The 17,978-nt window shown below is 36.9% G+C and overlaps 2 protein-coding genes across 3 annotated transcripts in view; one reads left to right on the top strand and one right to left on the bottom strand.

The window, feature by feature from the left end:
- The window catches only part of RAB3GAP2 (RAB3 GTPase activating non-catalytic protein subunit 2), a 56,198-nt gene extending 40,384 nt beyond the window's left edge, over positions 1–15,814 (top strand). For both annotated transcript variants that reach the window (XM_026695735.2, XM_026695736.2), the window contains exons 20-35: positions 9–222; positions 992–1,089; positions 2,582–2,687; positions 3,422–3,573; positions 4,543–4,759; positions 6,172–6,345; positions 6,439–6,545; positions 7,671–7,737; positions 8,456–8,526; positions 9,500–9,535; positions 11,064–11,138; positions 11,514–11,732; positions 12,107–12,196; positions 12,285–12,497; positions 13,935–14,093; positions 15,066–15,814. In XM_026695735.2, coding sequence (XP_026551520.2) covers positions 9–222; positions 992–1,089; positions 2,582–2,687; positions 3,422–3,573; positions 4,543–4,759; positions 6,172–6,345; positions 6,439–6,545; positions 7,671–7,737; positions 8,456–8,526; positions 9,500–9,535; positions 11,064–11,138; positions 11,514–11,732; positions 12,107–12,196; positions 12,285–12,497; positions 13,935–14,093; positions 15,066–15,209 — 2,142 coding nt within the window. In that variant the 3' untranslated portion in view covers positions 15,210–15,814. The remainder of the gene's footprint in view (positions 1–8; positions 223–991; positions 1,090–2,581; positions 2,688–3,421; positions 3,574–4,542; positions 4,760–6,171; positions 6,346–6,438; positions 6,546–7,670; positions 7,738–8,455; positions 8,527–9,499; positions 9,536–11,063; positions 11,139–11,513; positions 11,733–12,106; positions 12,197–12,284; positions 12,498–13,934; positions 14,094–15,065) is intronic.
- A 943-nt stretch (positions 15,815–16,757) lies between these two features.
- The window catches only part of IARS2 (isoleucyl-tRNA synthetase 2, mitochondrial), a 30,393-nt gene continuing 29,172 nt past the window's right edge, over positions 16,758–17,978 (bottom strand). Inside the window, exons 22-23 of the mRNA XM_026695737.2 lie at positions 17,448–17,589; positions 16,758–17,084 (exon numbers count right to left, since the gene is read on the bottom strand). Coding sequence (XP_026551522.2) covers positions 16,942–17,084; positions 17,448–17,589 — 285 coding nt within the window. The 3' untranslated portion in view covers positions 16,758–16,941. The remainder of the gene's footprint in view (positions 17,085–17,447; positions 17,590–17,978) is intronic.

The following is a 17,978-nucleotide window of genomic DNA, read 5'->3' as shown; positions in this document are numbered from 1 at the left end:
CTTTTAAGACCTTGGCTAAATTACTCCGCTTAGATGAAAAAGAATTCACTAGGCTCCAGATGTTACTTGAGAAGTACAAACAACAGAATACCCAGCCTTCAGTACATTTTGTAGAGGATAAAGATGGAATACTGTCTGTGAAAACTTTCTTGGATTACCTGGATTATGAAAAAGATGCAATTAACGTGAAAAAGTTAGATGACAAGGAATATGTGGCTTTAGGTATGAGCTTGGATTATTAACATAACCATGGCTAAGGAGCTTTCCAGTTGGGTAATAGATTTCTTTTTTTGAATTTAGTTAGGGAGTTTTTCTGAAGGAGCCTCCTGAAAACATTAATATGAGGAAGTACTCTTTACAGAGCAGACTAAAGACTTGCCTTGATCTATGCAATGGAAATAACATTGGCTTAGTGCAATGAGAGCAAGAGTGTATACAGGTAGTCCTCAACTTATGAACACAATTAGGCCTGGAATTTCCAGCATAAGTCATTGCATTGCAGTCATAAGTTGAGCTGGACCCAATTTTTATGCTGCTTGTTAAGTGAATCATGTTGTTAAATGAATTCAGTTTCTCTGATGTGTTTTTTTGTTCCAAATTTGCAAAAAAGGTGCAAATTGCTATCGTGGCAACAGGATGCTGCAGCTGATCATAAATGCAAGCCAGTTGCCAAGCAGCCAAATTGAGATTGTGTTATCACGGGGGAGGTGCATTAATTATAAGTGGGAGAACAGATCGTAAGTTACTTTTACCAAGGCTGTCATAACTTTGATCCATTGTTAAATGAATGGCCATAAATTGACTACCTGTAAACAGGAGGAGAAAGCAGAATATAAATAGCTCTCGTTGATGTAATTTACTCTCACTGTGAATAGATCTGATCTTCACCTTCTGATAGATTGTTCTGTTTTCAATCAGAAAGAATTTAATGGGTAAAACAGAGGGTTGAAGAAGTGAAAAAATGCATGATGTCTTCTATGTGTATGTACAGGAGGTTTTTTTTTCTGGAAATGTTTACATGGAGAATGTTCAACAGAAGAAATGTGTCAAACTCTGAAGTCTGCAGGATTTAGCCCCCAGATATTATTGGTGAGTATTGCCTTTTATTCTTTATTGTGATCACCAGGCCTATATTCTAATTGCTCATTGGTTTATAGCAAATATATGGGAAATACATGATTAAGAGTCAAAATTATAGCATTAAGTGGGTGGGGAATAGAAATAAAACATGGAAGAGATGAGGAAATGGAGAAAAGACATTTATATATGGAAACAATTTGCCTATTTGTATTCCTATGTGTTAGTTTTGAATTTAATTGAATTAATCATTACATTACTGATCTGCAACAAAAGGCATATGTAATAAAACCAATCTTGCTACATCTCCATCATAAAAATGGGATGCTTAACTTGTTACAGAGTCAGTTTGGTCTAGTGCAGGGGTTTCAAACTCACGTCGTCATGGCGGCATCATGTGATGTATCGGGACTTTTTTCCCCATCACTAAACTGGGTGTGGGCATGGCTAGTACGTAACGCATCCGGGAGTTTGACTACCCTGGTCTAGTGATTAAGACTCCAGATTAGAAACAGGAGACTGAGAATTCTAGTCCTGCCTTAGGCATGAAAGCTGGCTGGATTATTTTGGCCAGTCAGTCTCTCTCAGCTCAGCCCATTCAATGGGGTTGTTATGGGGGAAAAAGGAGGAAGAAGGAATATCCTGAAGGCAGGGTAAAAAAAACATTAAAAAATATTACCTAGAAAACTAAGGATTTGTCCAGGCATTTACCAGGAGCGAAGACTGAGATACTTCTTTTTAAATTTACTTCCATGAAGTGCTGTACTGAAATTTGTCTTTTAGTTTCTACAGTTTTCTTTCCCTGTGAAAAAAGGCTTCTAATTTTCTGCTTTATTCATGGGGAATTTCAGAAACATTTGTGAAGATTTAAGACTGCTTCTATTTATTTCTTGTTAAACATATTTTACGTTCTTTATACTCTTTTCATTTATTCACGGTTTCTGATTTGGAAGAAACCCCCTACTAAGGAATTCCCTAATGGTATCTTCCTTTGGAATTTAATTGCGGCATGGGAAACCAGTGAACCCTAGACCTTTGACAGGAGGGTTCTTTGACAGGACACATGCAACACACAATTAGTTGCTATGCAACTAAAATGAAAAAAAAAAGTCTTATGGATTAAAATTCTGTTGAGATTATCTACTTTGTTGAGATGTATGTGGGAAAATTTAAAAGCAATTTTGCTTATTCAGAAAAAATGTTTGGCATTTCAAAATTAGGATAACTGTTTGTGGAATGTAAATGCGGAAGTTGGGGGACTGGGATCCCAATTAAATCATGATTAAAATGAGAAAGAATTATTGAAGAAATACATATGACTAGGATTTCAAATTTGAAATACTGTATGTCTCTAGGGGATATTAGCAATATTAATGCTGTGATCAACAGAGGAACATTGAAGTAACTTCTCTTTTGTTTAGAAAATTTTACTGAATTGATTGGAAAAGTGATTTCCTAAATCTATTCTCATTAAACCTCCAAAACTTTCTTTCTCTTTTTTTAGTCCCTTCTGCTCAGCGTATGGCTTTCCAAGGAAAAGACCTTTCTTCAAAGAACCCAGTCAGTTTGCTGCCTTCAAGCTGCGTTGTCACTTTTGAGCAGAATGACAGGTGGGAGAAGTTCAGTGAACATGCTCAATTTCTGAAAACAGGAGGTTGCCAGAGATCAAAAGCAGATATTACAAACCTAATGTTGCATGCAAATAAAAAAATTCCCATGATGTTATTGAAAAGATCTGAATATCCACATGCTGTAGAGAGTTTAGAAAATTACCTTGATGGAGATATGCAAGATCTGTTACAAAGCAATGAAACACTTCTTAAGTCCACACAAATAGAAAGTGTGGAAGAGGTTCAGGCAGAGACCTCCCTAATCCATAAGGTTATAAGAAGGGGAAGAGATACAGCATGATCAGACTTGCAAGGTTGTGTTGTTATAGCCGCTCCCAATAAAAATAGTTTTTGTCTTTGAGTGTAATTGAAATCAACCTTGCAAGTCTGATAATCATTTCTCCTTTCTTGTCACTTATTGTTAACAGATCTTGCAAATCTCCATCAAGGTCATCTTCCATACTCTACACATGCTCAGTTGACAGACTTTGCAAATACTCCTTTGATCTTACTGTGGGTAATTAATCCTCTCTCCTTCTTAACAGCTACCTGACGTTTCCAAATGTACAGATATCCTTGCCCAACCTTTTGTTTTTTATAGTTTCTCTTAGTCTATCAGTAAACAAGAATCCCTGCTCACAAGTGAATATTTGGGAATAAAACATCTGTGGTAAATGTATTTTCTAATTGTGGTTGACATCCCATATGCATGTTTTTGACTTTGGTTGCTACAGATGATTCGTGGGATTCTCAGTCCATTTCCCCCTGGTGGCAGCAGATGAGAACAACCTGTATTCAGTCTGAGAATAACGGAGCTGCTTTGGTATTTGCTCATGTTGGGCATTCAGTAACATCACAGATAAGTGATAGCGTTGCAGAAAAAAAGGTAAGTAATTTCTGATTCTGTCCTTGACTACATAGCAAAAAGAAAAATGGGTCTCCCTTCCCAAAATAAATAATCAACTCTTAATACTTGCCGCTAAACATCCAATTATAAAGTATCTTGGAAAATGTACAAGTGAGGTCTCATTGTTTATTTATATAGGCAATACAGGATGCAACTGAATTTCCATATGCTGCTTAATCATTATGAATACCATGAAAAGGCTATACCAAATTCTATACAGCTGCTACCAGGCCTTTGAACTTGCTGTTCAAAGAGGCTAGGATTTCTGTAATTCTCTCACTAGAAGATGCCAACAAAATTTTGGCATCTCCTGATTTGTTTTTAGAAGAAAAGTTTAACTGGTTCAGTGCTAGTGTCTTTTTCCTTGCCTTGATTCATTTGTTTACATGTTTAGGTTACAATTACTTTAAAGTTTATTGTTGTTAATAAGCACATTAAGCATCAGTAGAAAAAATGTAATGTAAACAAAATGCAAATGTTACTTCTTACTAAGCAAAAGTTGACTGTTTTTGAATTTGCTCATGCTCTATCTCAGCCCTTCTGTGAACACAGATAATAATACATGTATTTATGTTATCTTGTCCTTTCTCCAAGGAGTTGAAGGGATGCAGATCTCCCCCTTCACCAGTTTTATTTTTAGATGAAGTAGAGCAGCACCGCCAGCTTCTTTCCATCCTCAATTTAAACTTCTGGCAGTTTAATATGAAATGTGTGAACACCTTATGTGTATTTACTGAAGGTGCATCTCTTGCTGTTCCTCATCTCTAAGGGAACCTTCTTAAAAATAGCACGTGCGAATACAGTACAGATGTACTGAACATATGACAGAAAGCTGTAACTTATTTTCTTCTTTCATCATTGAAGTTTGTAAATCTGGTCTTTCTGCACACAATATGTAAAATGTCGGCTTGATAATATGAGAAGTTCACAAACAATTTTTTTCATTAGTTTCCCCAAATAACTGTAGGTGCTGATACAGATTCCTGGGAAGCCCTCTCTCTTGATATAGAATACTGGAAGCTTCTCCTGAAACAGCTAGAGGATTGCCTAATACTTCAGACACTTCTGAATAGTAAACTGAGCAAGAAGACAAGCCCAGCTTCTTCTTTGCAGGCTGAGCCTCTTGGGAGACTTTCTGTAAAAAAATTGCTTGAAGGAGGAAAAGGTGATTGCCCCCACTCCCAAGGGTTGGGATGGAAAGGGGTGGCGGTTAATTTCTTCTCCTGAGATACTGCTTGGAACTCAGCCCAGGAGAATCCCCCAAGTAATGTGTGAAATGGAATAGGAAATCGCAGAACAGAAAGGGAACTGAGGCTGACAGTTAGTGTATTTCCATTGAAATCCTCTTGGGCATAGTTTCATGATACTTTATCCTTAAGAAAGTCTACATTCCATAAGAAAGAGGATTGCAAATGGCTATGCACATAGAATAATAAATAAATAGCCCACCTAAATGCCACATTGACACATGAAGCTTGGTCTATGTAGGATGACATACCTTCCCGAGTGGTCCAGTTCATTCCAATTTTACTTCTTGCCTCATGCCCTGGAATCTAGTACCGCTTTCATATAAGAACTCGCTGGTTTGAAAGGTGTAATACAGGTTTATAGTCTCCTCAAATCCTGTAGGGTCAGCCAACCTGAGAAGGGTTGAGTAGCATGAGAGGTAGAAGAGAAGCAGAGGAAGCTCAGAAGGCTACCAGGATTCCCGGGCTATGCTGAAGCCCCAGGCACTGTCCTTCAAACCATTTTCATCTTATGCCGATTGAAACATGCACAGAAACAGCAGTCCACACTCCCAGACGCACAGGCATGGACAAGATGTTGATCAACTAAAGAGTCAGCATTAAAATGTATGCTGCTTGTGAGTCAGTAGTACAGTCATCTGACCTGCATATTTATAAATGCTTTAACTGTTCATAGATAAAATGAAATCCCCAATGTAGTAGTCACTGAAAACCAAGTGCTCCATGAATTTATCAAATCTTGTCTCCTTATTTGTGCATTAGTTAATCCCAGAGATGGCGAACCTTTTTGTTGTGGTGTGCCAAAACTGCATATGTGCAATAGCGTGTTGCTGGCACCCACAATGCAATGCACCCTACACCCTGTGCATGTCCGTGCAATACCCCCAACCCATCCCCTTACCTGCACTGCACATGTGCGTGTCTCCCAGCTGATTTTTGGCCTGTTTGAGGCCGTTTTCGCCCTCCCGGAGGCTCGACAGAAGCCTCTGCCACCTCGGGAGGCTGAAAAACGGGCCCATTTTGGCACTTCTGGTATTTCCAGAAGGCCCGTTTTTCAGCCTCCCGAGGAGGCAGAGGCTTCCATCGAGCCTCCAGGAGGGCAAAAATCAAACAGGCCAAAAATCAGCTGGGAGATGCGTGCATGCGCAGTGCAGGTAATTTTGGCTGGGGCTCACGTGCCCACATAAATGGCTCTGTGTGCCATAGGTTCACCATCACGGGTATATCCGATAGCAGCAAATTCCATAGTTTAAGATTACAATAGAAAGAAAGAATAACTCTTTTCTGGGTATTTGCAAACTGATGCTAGACTGTTTTGACTTTTCTTTAGGAGGCATTGCTGACAGTGTAGCCAAATGGATTTTTAAGCAAGACCTCAGTTTGTCCTTACTCAGATTAGGTCGACAGAAAAATGAAGCAGAAAGCAAGGAGGAACCACAGCAGACTGACAGCAATTTTGTAGGTGAGGATGGAGAAGACCAGCCAAGCATGGAGTGCATATTAGGTAAAAAATAGTTTCAGACATGCTCTTCATTTCTGTTTAGCGCAACAATGGAATGCAAAATAATAATGATCTTTTGTTAAAACATGTTCCCAGAACTACTCCGTTTAGCATATGAACAGTTTCCTTGCAGCCTGGAGATGGATATACTCCATGCACATTCCTGCTGGGAGTATGTTGTACAGTGGAACAAAGACCCAGAGGTAAAGGAAGCTTTTCATTTCCTTACTCTTTGTTTTTTATGATACGCATGATCTTAACCTGACATTTTCAAACACTGAAAATAATTCATTATTTCTTGTTCAGGCTCAGTAGGCTTAAAAATTGCTTAAAAATTGCCAAAAAGGCCAATGCAGTCTTAGGCTGGATCAACAGAGGGATAGCACCAAGACCACAGGAAATGATAGTTCTAGACTATATGTACTAGTTCTATATGTACTAGCGAGGCCATACTTGGAATATTGCATCCAGTTCTTGGCGCCACGACACAATGGAATAGCTGCCTCCTGGAGTTATTGTTGGAGGTTTTCAAGAAAAGATTGGACAACCATTTATGGTTGGTACGGCTGGTATAAGGGTAAGGGGACTAGAAGACCTTCAAGTTCCCATTTAGCCTTATGATTGTATCATAATTTTATTTTGGTTTGTGGGTATCCTATCCTCTTTGTTTCACAATGATAAAACACATTATATTGTCATAATTTATTAGATGTGATAGCATGTAAATGTTCTTCCCAAGTTAGCACTATTATATTGAGCTGTAACTGTTTTGAAGATTGAGAAAAGGGACACTTTGTATTGATACAGAAACTGTTTCAATGGAAGATTGGGGTATATGTCAACAATACAAACCGTACTTTATCACTATTACAACTTTGCTGCAATTACCAGGGTATGGTAATTAAAATAAAATATATCAAATATATTTAATATATTTTATCAAATATTTGATACCAATATAGTAAATAACCTTAATTAATATATCTGAATATTTAGAAATTATTTATTATATGTCCCATTATATGCCGCTTTGTGGTTATTGTAGTTTTTCTTTAAACTTTGAGAAGAGTCAACTCAGCTGCAGTTGTTTCTACTTGAATAACTTGAACAAAGCTGGAAAAAAATTACAGAACAGTAGGGTTTTTTAAAATTAGCTTTTGTGAGTAGATAGAATTCGTGTGTGTCATGGCCTACACCATCTGATCATGCAGAAAAAAATATAACAAAACCTGAAATAATTGAAATACTTAATAAGTAGTTGGGAAGGTTCCTGTTATGTGCTTCATTGCACTGACTAATATTGGTTATTTCTGTTTTTCTAATCCAAGGAAGCACGTTTTCTCACCAGAGCCATAGAACATCTCAGATGCATTGATAATGCTCATATTCAACATGGTGAGAATAAAGAAAATATTTTGGATGTATCAAAGTGAAGTAGAGAATTTGATTCAGAAGTGTCTATGTGTTGAGGGATCCACAGCTATCATTTTTATCTGCAAATTAAAACTGCATGGAAGTACTGAAGTATTCTCAAATCAGTGTCAAAGCTGGACTTGGTTCACAGTAAACATTGTCATGTTTGTCAATGCCCCATTACAATAGTAAATTCTTATTAATTATAAATAATTTGAAGATCTCTCCAACCAACCCACTATTGCTTGCAAATACAGGAAATATGAGAAGGGCTGAGCCTCTCTCAAATCAAAATTCCTACTCATTTAATGAAAGTAGTAATACTCAACTCCCTCCCTCCCTCATGGATCTTTAGCCATGGTTTTCAGGTTACCCTTAATTACCACTTGCAGGTGGACCTCTGGGGTGAACTGTTCCCGTGGAAGGACATAGTCTTAGCTGTACATCGGGTCCAGTCATTTTAGATTTTTTCAGTTTTTTCTAAAAGCACATATTTTTATGTTGGCCTTCCTAAGCTGTAACTGTTAGCCACAATCAATTACTATTACATTGTTAATGAAACTGCTTGGAATTTATATATAAGTAAACTGTGTATATATACTTACTTTTAGTGTTTTTGAAACATGCAGTCTTATGAGTTCACCTGGCAAAATCATTGATGTTGCTTTTAGCTGGGCCTAAATTTATGTAATTATTTCAGGAATTGCTTTAATGATGTGGAACACATTCATAGTGAAAAGGCTTTCTGCTGCTACCTACTTAATGGACAAGGTACGTATGTTAAAAACCAAGTTAAATAGAATATCTAATATTACGTTCATATGAGGACTCTTGGTAAATGAAACTTGGTTAGCTGTATGGGCTTAGACTTTCAGATCACTAAGTTCAAACCCTTCTTATGACTGAATCTAAGTTATACAATTCTGGTAGTTAGCTGTTAGGCTTCTACTTCTGCCTAGTCAATGAAGAGGTGCTAATTACTTCTCAGGGCAATTTGGTTCCACTCTTAAACACTGCACACTTTACTCCTCCTGCCCAATTCAATTGAAACCTGCCTTCTTTTAATTTAAATCCATTATTTCATCGTTGGCATTCTGGAGAAAGGAGCTTTCTTTGTTAATTGCATTCAGATACTTGAATATTATTACTCTATGTGGAGTGCAAAACAAGACACAGCACATAAGGTGGTGTCTAATCAAAACAGTAGAAAGTAGAACTGTCAGTTCTTTTGATTTGAAAGCCATTAGGAAAAGTATTACATACTACATACTACAGAAGAGATGTGGGCATGCTTGCTACATCTGTCAACACTTACTTCAACCCGCTGAATATTTTTCTGGATTCACATGGTAGTCATGCAATCTCCCCAAATTACAGACCTACTCCTGTGAGTAGGCAGTCAGCAGCTCTTAGGATATTTATCCTTTGCACTCAGCAGCAATTCAGGAGTGAGCTTAAGGCACCAGGCTAGAAATATAAGTCTAGATTGATTTACTAATGAGTTAATTAAAAGTTTTAAATAATTAGTTTTGAGGAAAAGCACTAAGACTTTACTACTAGTCATAACTTAAAAGAGATGTTATTTCACGCATACGCATAAACATATGGGAAGTAGGGAGGTGTTTTTTAAAAATAAAAATCATAAAATAAAAAACTTCCATTTCTGGTGAAAAGAGATAGCAACTTACCTGTTTGATGGAATATATTAATGTATTGAGTCCTTCTAAACAAATTTCTGTCATAGGTTGGAAAAGCACCAAAGGACAGGTTATGCAGACGGGCAAGTAATCCCTTTTCTTTATTTAAAATATGTATTATCATAATACAAGGTCTGATGATATCTATGTCAACCAGCAATTGGGGATTTCTGCCAACTTAAGCTAAGGTCATAGACTTGGCTTCCAGCTCAGTAATCTTTTTATTTGGCTCACCTTTCTCTGAGCTCAGCCCAAGAGACACCTATTATTTTAGGTTTTTAATCTAAGATCATGTTTAATTTCCCTGAAGCGAACATGACTTCGAGCAGATTTGCACTCTTCCGTTCATTTTTCACTACTGCCTTAAGCATGTTTTTACAAGAATAAGGTAGTTCTGATATTTATGTGAATGAGCTTTCATTTGTTTCTCTGCAAAGTTAAAAACAAAAAACTTTTTCACTGAATCTAAAGGTTAGAAGGAATCTTTGAGACCATCTAGCTCAGTCACCTGCCCGTTTAAGAAATTATTGCTACAAACAAGTGCATTTGCTGGCTCAGTTGTCAATCAGATTTGGTTGAGAGATGCAGAATTTGTTTCCGAATAAATAAGCTCCACATCCATTATTCACCTCTCAGTAGTGGGATTCAGTCAGTTAGCACCACTTTGGGAGAACCAGTTTGGGAGAACTTTCTGAGCAGTTTGGTGAACTGGTTGTTGGAAGAAATCATTAGGGCAGAGAACCGGTTGTTACATTATTTGAATACCGCCCCAACCACCTCTGTTATATTAGAAATGATGCTGATGCCAGTTGCTCAGGTTTCTTTTAAAGTTCGACTGGAAGAACAAACTAGGAAAAGGTCTGAGCAGCCTTGTGCTGAGTTGGTTCAACATTTTTCTCCTAAAGAAATAGCATTGGACAACTATGATTGAAACTCCACAAATTATATATTATATAGAATTCTCGATGGAAAATATACCATTTTTATAAACTTGCCACCTGTTTGCCTACATCTTTTCAAATTTTTGAAACTTTAGTAAAGTTGTACAAGCACTCAGATTAGGGTCTTTTCAGAGAATCCTTATTTTAATCTGGATATTTTGCAATCTTTTAAAAATCATTCTAGATTAGTATTTGGTGCCAGCTAATGTACCTCCCCACCCCCCATTTAAATCCTAAATTTTCATTATCCTCAAATGGCCAACTTTTATAAGTACATGAGATTCATTTTTTATTTATTATTTCATCTTGCCAATAACATATGACACTGAAAAATTATTGGAGGCAGATAAACGTATCGAGTAATTTTCAATTTATTTAAATACAAATTTGACTAACTAATGATGAAATACATATATATATATATATATATATATATATATATATATATATATATATATACATTTAGTCAAAGAACTTTATAAATTAAAAAACTGCTTTGAATACTGAGGCTTGCATGACTCATTTTTAACTGTTCAGATGCTTCTTTCTGCATTAAATGTATAGTTGATTTCTGGGATTTGCTATGAATACAGCCTCTTCTGTCCACAAATATTTTGAAACATATTCAGGAAGGTTTTTTTTTACAAATGAATTCCTCTTTGTCAAACAGGACGTAGGGATGAGTGACAATGCAGTGTCCTATTTCCTTGGGTCTTGCTCAGATCTTCTTCAGACTCTCATGGAGGTAACAGCTCCTTCCTCAACCTAAACTGCACATTATTTTTAATACATTCATCTTCTCTCATCAGTCTTTCAAAAGCAACACCAATCGTTCTGTACATTAAATCTTATGTAAGGATTGTTGCCAAAGATTCCTTAAACCAGACAATAGTAACAGAATGCAGATTTTTAGCCACATTCCAGTTGAATAAATGTTTTCATTGTTTTAGCTGTATATTTTTTTAATGTTCAAGATTTCTTGATGCAACTGTTACTACTGGTTCTGCTGATAATCCTCCTCCTCCTCCTCCTCCCCTGAGTTTTTTGGAACATGACCAATGTGCGCTATCTTTCAATTACTTTTAAAATACCCATGCTTTTCTCTTTCTTACTGCACTAGGCTGATATACGGTGTGATGAAATGCCACTTCCTGTGCTGGATACAGAAGATGCCTGGGTGTCTGTTGAAGGGCATAGCTCGTTAGTGGAGTTAGCACTTGAACAGAAACACATCCATTATCCTCTAGTCGAGCATCAGTCCGTGCTCTGCATCGTCTTATATGGAACCATGAAGTTCTCCCTGAAGAGTGTGAAACCCCTCTCTCTCTTCGATAGCAAGGTATGCGGACATGAGGCTTCGTTGAAAGCTGCTGACTCTGGAGTGAGGGCTCCGGGTTAATTAAATGTGAAATGTATCCCTTAGGCCAGAGTTCAAACTCATGCAGGACATTGAATGAGAAGCTGTGGTTAGAATAGAAAACTCTACAAGTTGGTGGAAGTTTTTGGGGAAATTTTCCTGTTAAATTAGATTTTGTGTTTTATCTACCTACAGAGGAATTAAGGCTAATCAACTTTACAAATTCCGAGCAAAAATTAATGCTGAGTTGACCTGGGAAGTGGCTATTTACTCCCATATTTAGATTGTATACTTATATTAAGCAAGTATTAACTCTTTTCTTAGTTCCAAAATTCCTCTGTGTTCCATTCTTGTAGGGTAAAAATGCTTTTTTCAAAGACTTGACTTCAATTCAGTTGCTGCCTAGTGGAGAAGTGGATCCCACTCTGCTTAGCTTACGCCATCAAGTAAGTTACATCTGGGGAGGAAATGAACAAGCATAGGTGTCCTTTTTGCAAACTGCTGCTGATGTGGATGTTTTCTTTTGTTTGCAAGTTCTTAACCAAACTGGTGAGTGCACTGGCCCAGGCCCAAGCTCCGTCTCAGATGACAGACAGATCGGAAGTTGTTGCTGTGACACTGAAGGACAGGGATTGGCCCGCCTTGACTTTGGATCTGGCACATCATCTTCAAATTGCTGAGGACATAATCAGACGGTACTATGTGTGTGAGCTCTATAGTTACGGCCTGGATCATCTTGGAGAAGAGGTACACATTTTACACATAGCAGATGTACATGCAGCAGGCATGGATTTCTGCCTGTTGAGGGTAGTAGCAGATATACAGGTTGTAATTTTGTCATGGTTATTAGTGAAACTCCTTTACATTGCTGTCAAATCCTGCCTTTTTCTCCCCTGAAAATGCAAAGATGCATTTTGAATATGTTTGATTAAAAGAGCTTGTGGAATTATATCTCAAGAAAGGATAAAGTGCGCTCTAGCCGATTCTATAGCAGATTACAAATTTATTCTAAGTGATTATGGAGAGTGTATTAGAGACAGTAGAGAACAACCAACTATATGATGTTAAAATACCGTGTCTTATTTAAGGTGGAGAACATTTCCCAAATTGGCTGCCATGGTTGTCATGCCATCCCTCCAAATTTAAATGAAATTCTGGTGAATCAGGATCCTTTGCTTTAGATTATTGTTCCTCCATTGCAGCATCTTTTATGTGGGTGTGGGTTGGGAAGCAGGAGCAACTCTAGTGGCTAGTCTATTTCCCTCTAGAGACCGTATGGAACCTATATTACTAGAAACCTATATAGTTGTGTGAAAAGCTATACTATTATAGCAGTACTATTATCTTGGAAAATGTCCAGACATTTTAAGGTATAATTCTGACTTTTAACACCCTTGATCCAGTGAGTTCAGGTAAGCAGCTAATAGGAATGAGGAATTTCTCCTGTCACTAAAATAAACTTCTTGCACATCCAAACACAGAAAAGAGCAGTGCACCTGTGTCCTCAGGACTCTGCCCTCCAATCTTTGTGCCTTGTAGCAGAAAATGGGAAGGAGAGTAGGAATTAAGATTAGGTTTTTATTAAAAGGGAAATAAAAAGCTTGTGAGCCTTCTTAGGCATTTGCTCATAAATTAGTCACACTGAGGGAGCTTACTTATGACACACTTGAAATCTCCAAATTTGATATTAATTGCACTTTCTTAGGCATGTAATGTGTGTGGATCAAGAACCTTTTTTAGGTTGTGTGGTGGTGCTTCTTCCATGCCATATATACAAGAGTTTTTAGAATATATTTATGCACATATTCACAAACACACACAACCAATCACACATGACCTTTACCCCTTTTTTCCTATGCACCCCATTTCTGATATGCCCATACAGTGTTATGCAATAGAGTGAAGCCTTGCAACGAGTAAGCTTTGCAGGGATTGAAGAGTTAAGTGTTACTTTTTAAATATGGCTACCTTTGCATATTGGCTTTAAGAATTTGTACATTTGACCATTACAGTATTATTTTTTTTGTGAACAAACTTTTAAAATTAAAAGTAGCTTGATGGGGAGCTGTCTTCTTGGACTGACCTGCATGTACTTCCATTCATCAGTGGCTTCTTTTCAAAAGTTGTTTTGAAAACAAGTATTATCTGTTGCAAGAGTAACACCTGACTGTCTTGTATATGCAGGCTATTCTTCAGGTAGAGGACAAAGAAGTGCTTGCATCACAGTTGTTGGTGCTGGCTGGACAGAGGCTGGCCTATGCCTTACTGCACACTCAAACAAAAGAAGGCATGGAGCTGTTAGCCAGGCTACCGCCAACACTTTGCACTTGGCTTAAAGCTATGGTAAGATTCACTGCCTTTTAAACATACTGCAAAATAAGGAACACTGTATTCAGGAAAAACTTAATTTAAGAAGTTAATAAGTACTTTTGTTTATTAACGCTGTACACAAAAATGAAATTGATGGGAAAATATTTCATACATGAAAATGAAAATAGAGTAATCTATGTTGCTCAGCAGCAGGAAAGGAGGGCCAGCTCATTTGAGCATGCTAACCTAGATGGACAATATGGGAACCAACATGACAATTACACCAATATTTCCCTAACTGCATGCTCTGCTTAAATATTAACAGTCCATATGGAGTGGAATCTGAACTTTGCTATGGAAGCATAACAGAGAGAGTGTAATTTATTTGAGAATTTAATGAGTTATTTATAAAGTACAAGTAGTACAACATTTGGCATATTTTTTGGAACAAGGATGGTGCAAAGTGGAGATGTCTTACTTCATTTAATCCATGGTATTGTACAAATGTATTGAACAATGCACACACCCACTTCATATTGGTCCAAATACCTGTAGCAGTTGGAGGCGGAGCTTTATTTCACTCAGTCCACTGCACAAAAACAATTATTGATGACGTATGTATGGTTAATTTAAGGGTAGAGCGACAGTCTTTTTAAGATGGTTTTTCCATCTTCCATCTCAGAATTAACACCAGAAGTAAACTGGTGAAGTTGCTTTCTGTAACTATTTTTTGCTATCAAACTTCCCAATAAAGCAAGAGGACTACAATCATTCATCTTCGGTTGCGGCAGGGTTGAAAATTCTTCGAAATGATCCTAAAGCTACAATAGTAATTATCTGCTATATTCCTCACTGAATTAGGCTTTATTCATAAAACTAATTTCACAGGGCTGTTTCTAATCATGAATAGAAATTCTCTTAAGTCTACTAGTTAGGTTTTAGAAATGATCTGGCATGCCTATTTCTAGTAAAGAAACCTAAAGATTGTCTCAATTCTCTTTGCAGGATCCACAAGATCTTAAAAATGTAGAAGTGTCAATTACTACAACTGCTAAATTAGTAAATAAAGTGATAGAGCACCTACCAGAAAACCATGGCCAGTATAGTGTTGCCTTGCATCTAATTGAAGCTGTGGAAGGAATGTCATGACAAGACTGAAACTGAAGCATGGTGGCTAAACAGGTCTCTAATAAAAATGAAGATTGTGTATAAGAACCAGAATCATCTTGATGAAGCAGTCTCAAGCATCTTTGGTAATTAACAGCTCAAAACTTTAGGAGATGATAAATATATGTTAAGATCTATCTTTGGTGGTAATACCAGCAGTGTGTATATTTGTGTATAACTCTAAATATTTATTTCTAATACCGAGCATTTGTGTAATAGTTTGCTTAAGAACCATTTAGTGCTGTTAACATATTAAGAATTTCCTATGTGCTAGAAAATAGACTGCTTTTTAAATGTTAAAATGAGATGAATTCAATCAGAAGCCAACATATTATGTATGCTGGTTAGGTAATACTTCTTCAAAATGATAACCTAATTGTTATAATCAAGAGGCAATTGGCCATAAACTTACAGCATTAAAGGATGGCTTTCTACAGTTATATTATGGCTGGGTTTTCACAATAAAAACAATATCAACTTATGAAGAGTAAGCTATCTGGTGGGAAAAATTATTGTAGAAACAATAAAAAATGCTGCCTCTTCATGTTTTAAATAGCAAATAAAATCAGGAATCTGATTTTAGTTTATCACTTTTGTAAAAGCATTGGTCTCATTTGTAACAACTTTCCTTGTTGTACAGCTTACTGTAATTGATGTATTCCACTGTCTTTCTTATGATGACACATAACTGGCCCACAACTATTCCAGTATATGACAGTAACAATTGAAAAATTGGACTGACTTTTAAGATGTGTGGCCTTCAACTCCCAGAAATCTCTTAACCAGCGTGATGGATGGGGAATTCTGGCAATTGAAGTCCACATAAGTAAAGTTGCCAAATTTGAAAATCCCTGGAAAGAGTGCTGAAGTTCGCATAGAACAGTTGAAGGAACTGGGTAGCTGTGGTCTAGAGAAAAGAAGCTATAGTTGTCATTCAGGTATTGTAACAGAGTAGTCTGAAATTCAGGGGGACTGGCTCATAGAACCAAGTTCATGAAGATCCTTCCATCTGCCTGTTGTAGGAGGTGAGTGGAGACTTGTAAAACAGTATTTCATTCTTACATTGTTAACAATCACAGTGAAAAATTAATTGAATACTGAACTCCCACCCATTCTGTAGAAAATCATTGACACCTGGATCAAATGAGTTTCTTATTAAAAGGCTGCTACAACTTTCAAAACTAAAGGAAGAGACATCCATCCATATTTATTGCTACACAGTTAAAGAGCAAGCATTTAACAAAGTAATTTCTTAAATATGATTGAGAAATCTAGAGCAGGATGAAGGTTCTACATATTTTTTTCTTACTGATATGTGATCTGCCTGGGGGAGGGGGGTTAATTGTGCTGGAAGTAATTGCAGAAAAAAAGTTCATGCAGACCCATGAACGGCAATAAAGCTGCACCACCTAAGTGCTAAAGTCTAAAGTCAACTGTTAGCTAAACTGGACTAAAAAAAGCCAACTTGTTCAGGGATTTGAATTCCTCCTGTGCTGCTTTTCAGACTTAAAAAGAAAAGGACTATTCAGGCATTTTAGTAAGCAATTTATTAAGTGTACAAGCTTAAATATATACACGTAAAATTTGAATTTAGCTTTCCAGCTCTCACACGAACAATATGTTGGTTTCTGTGCAGATACTTCTATATTCCACGTTTTTGCAAAATAACTTGCTTTAGCAAGCATGTCTGTTTTAACTGCTATGGGAATAGGTATCATTTCTCACCAAGTATATGCATACAACGTGCACATGGAGTCTCTGTTGAATCAGCAGTGTATTTTCGACAACGCGGGCATTTTGCTTTGGCAGCAGGTAGAACAATGACTTTATAGGCAGATTCCTCTCGGATATCTCCACCTATTTTAGAAAAGGTTCAAGTTAATCCCACATGAAAGCCCATTCTTTGATGACTTATCTCTAGATCAAGGGAAATCGTCCTCTAGTCCTATCATCACATGGCCCAAACACTTTCAACATTTATTTATTTATATTTATATTTATTTATTTTGTTAAGCAATTATAAGATAACAGGTATAAGTATAAACATAGCTATGGATACATGAAATCGATACATATAAGAAAAATAAAAAAGAAACAACAGGACAGGAACGATAGGGCACGTTGGTGCGCTTATGCACGCCTCCTACAGACCTCTTAGGAAAGGGATGAGGTCAGTAATGTAAATAACATGTTGTGGATGCGTAACAAAAGTCTTCTTACCTTCTAAGTTTATCAGAAATGTGCCTTTAATCATATCGTCAGTATTCACATCTCTAGGTAGTTCAGTCAACAGCATTGTCTGTGATGCCATCATTATTTCATTTAACTGAGATGTATTAGAACACTCTTCAGGTTGTAGCACCTAATGATAAATTATCATGCTAAGTAGTTTTTGGAAAGGGTACAAATGCAAACAAATCAATGACAATTCTAATTAAGACAATAAGCTAGGCCTGGTTTGCCATACTTGAGCCATAATGTGATTTGGTAGCAATACATGCAAACTAAAGTCTACTATATGACAGCTTGGAAGCCATTTTTCTTTGAGGCTTCTGGCCTCAAACACTATAGCTCGCTCAGGTTTAACATTATGATATTGGATGTATGCAAACAACATTATAATTTCCTTTTTTTGTGTGCTAATGTACCATTATTTACAATTCAAGAACTCCAACACATGACCACACAAGGGGAAGTATGTTATACGGTTACATCCTGTTAGTCTGCAATTGTAAATATATAGTCCCAATA

Source organism: Pseudonaja textilis, chromosome 1, assembly GCF_049901715.1.
Source record: "Pseudonaja textilis isolate UNSWEBS1 chromosome 1, rPseTex1.2, whole genome shotgun sequence".
In the NCBI taxonomy this organism is placed as follows: domain Eukaryota; kingdom Metazoa; phylum Chordata; class Lepidosauria; order Squamata; family Elapidae; genus Pseudonaja; species Pseudonaja textilis.
The sequence above is the reverse complement of the archived record's forward strand: the minus strand, read 5'-3'. Positions and strand labels throughout refer to the sequence as shown.